This window comes from Aplysia californica, unplaced genomic scaffold, assembly GCF_000002075.1.
Source record: "Aplysia californica isolate F4 #8 unplaced genomic scaffold, AplCal3.0 scaffold00372, whole genome shotgun sequence".
Lineage (NCBI taxonomy): Eukaryota > Metazoa > Mollusca > Gastropoda > Aplysiida > Aplysiidae > Aplysia > Aplysia californica.
This window is the reverse complement of record NW_004797642.1, coordinates 197,075-198,811: the sequence shown is the minus strand read 5'-3', so window position 1 is coordinate 198,811 and position 1,737 is coordinate 197,075. Positions and strand designations below refer to the sequence as shown.

Here is a 1,737-nt window from a genome sequence, read left to right as displayed (position 1 = left end):
TATTTATTTATCTACATTATGGGGAGAGGGGAGGGTCCTCACCACAACAATGATCGGCAACACAGGCTGCGTTTTCCGACTCTGTTCCGGGGCAAGGACGTCCGCACCAGCTGGGAGACGGGTTGCTGCAGGAGCGGCTCCGTTTCCGAAGACCCGGCTCACAATCCAGGCTCGAACACTTTGACCACAGACCCCAGTCGGACCAGCCCCCATGGACTGGAGACATTTTGTGTTATAAAATTGTGTATGTGTATTGACCCCGGTTCAATCAGGCGCTCGTCGCTTTTAACTTTTAAGCATAAATGTGTAGTTATTGGTTTCATCTAAAAGCTTGTTCATGTGTCTTATTTCCGCTATCTTGAACTAAGGTCGAGATGTTTGCTGTTGAAAGAGGTTGGGGTCGCCTCATTTCAGAGCTAAAATTTTCAAGAAAATATCCGCCAAATATCGGTGGCTTTTAGAGTGTGAAAGTCCTTAGAAACTGTAAACTCCCATTTGTGTGTCTTTAATCAACGTTTACTGTAATATCCACACAAAAATGAGTTTTTTCATGTAAATAAAAAGCCTTGAGCCCAAAAAAATAAAATTTGATGAATATAGCCAAACGGATAGAAAAATAACGGTTTCTCCGATTTCATTATTTTGACGAGCGCCTGATTTCACCACTATGTCTCATGATCATAAACCTGTACATGATTATATGTGACACCGCCTTGCCCGAGCGGAAGACATAAAAGAGTAGACTGCCCAAGTATTTCTTCCCTCCCTCCAGATCGTGTCTTCCCTGATGACTCAAAAGAGAGGCATAGCCAATAATATCATAGATTGTAAAGCGAGTCGAGCATGCTGTAAAACGGTAATTTGCGCTTTAGATTATTCATTGTTATCATCATTATATCCATTCGACGTTGTATCTTGAATGTATTGAGTCCTGGCTTGATAACAAACCTCTTAAAAACTCATCAAGTAAGATAATACGACCGCCAAGAAATCGAGAGATTACTTAGTACATGTGAACGATTTCACTGAGAGAGTGACTTAAAAATAACTTCCACTTTCCGCACATATAAGCATTGTAGTGGGTTACAGTGTATGTTGCTTAGATCATACGCCCTATTTAACCCCATGGTTTGTTTAACGAACGGGGGTATCTAAATTTAGAATGCTTCCCCGTCAATAAGGCTAGACTGAATGGGTGCAGAGCCTTGAAAAAACTACTCAGACGGCTTAATAGGAGTAGACTACACAAGAAATGGGCACTTCAGTGACTGGTACCACGCCCACACATCGCGACCAGGCCTCAACAAAGTTTCTGCTTCATTACCTACCCTTATCTCTGTATAACTACTGGTCCTTTGTAATGGACATAACGCCCCTGTCACCTCCCCCTCCCCCGTCTTTCTCTCTCTTGTTCCTCCACCCCCTCCCTTTCCTCTCTCAATCTGTCTCTCTCCTTCTCTCTATATATATCTCTCTGTCTCTGTCTGTCTCCCTGTCTGTCTTTATCTCTGTCCCTGTCTCTGTCTATATCTCTATTTCCGTCTCTGTCTATATCTCTGTTTCCGTCTCTGTCTATATCTCTGTTTCCGTCTCTGTCTGTACCTCGATCTCTTTCTGTCTCCCTCACTGAATTTATCTCTGTCCCTGCCTCTCAATATCTCTCCCTCTCTCACTCTCTCTCTCTCTCTCTCACTCTCTCTCTCTCACTCTCTCTTTCACTCTCTCTCTTTCTCTCTC

General features: G+C 43.3%; 1 protein-coding gene across 1 annotated transcript in view; it reads right to left on the bottom strand.

Moving 5' to 3' along the window:
• LOC101849477 (SCO-spondin) overlaps positions 1–1,737 on the bottom strand; it is a gene marked incomplete at its 5' end in the record, with an annotated part of 85,875 nt that overhangs the window by 21,378 nt on the left and 62,760 nt on the right. Inside the window, 1 exon segment of the mRNA XM_013085415.2 lies at positions 43–216. Within this exon segment, the coding sequence (XP_012940869.2) occupies positions 43–216 (174 nt within the window).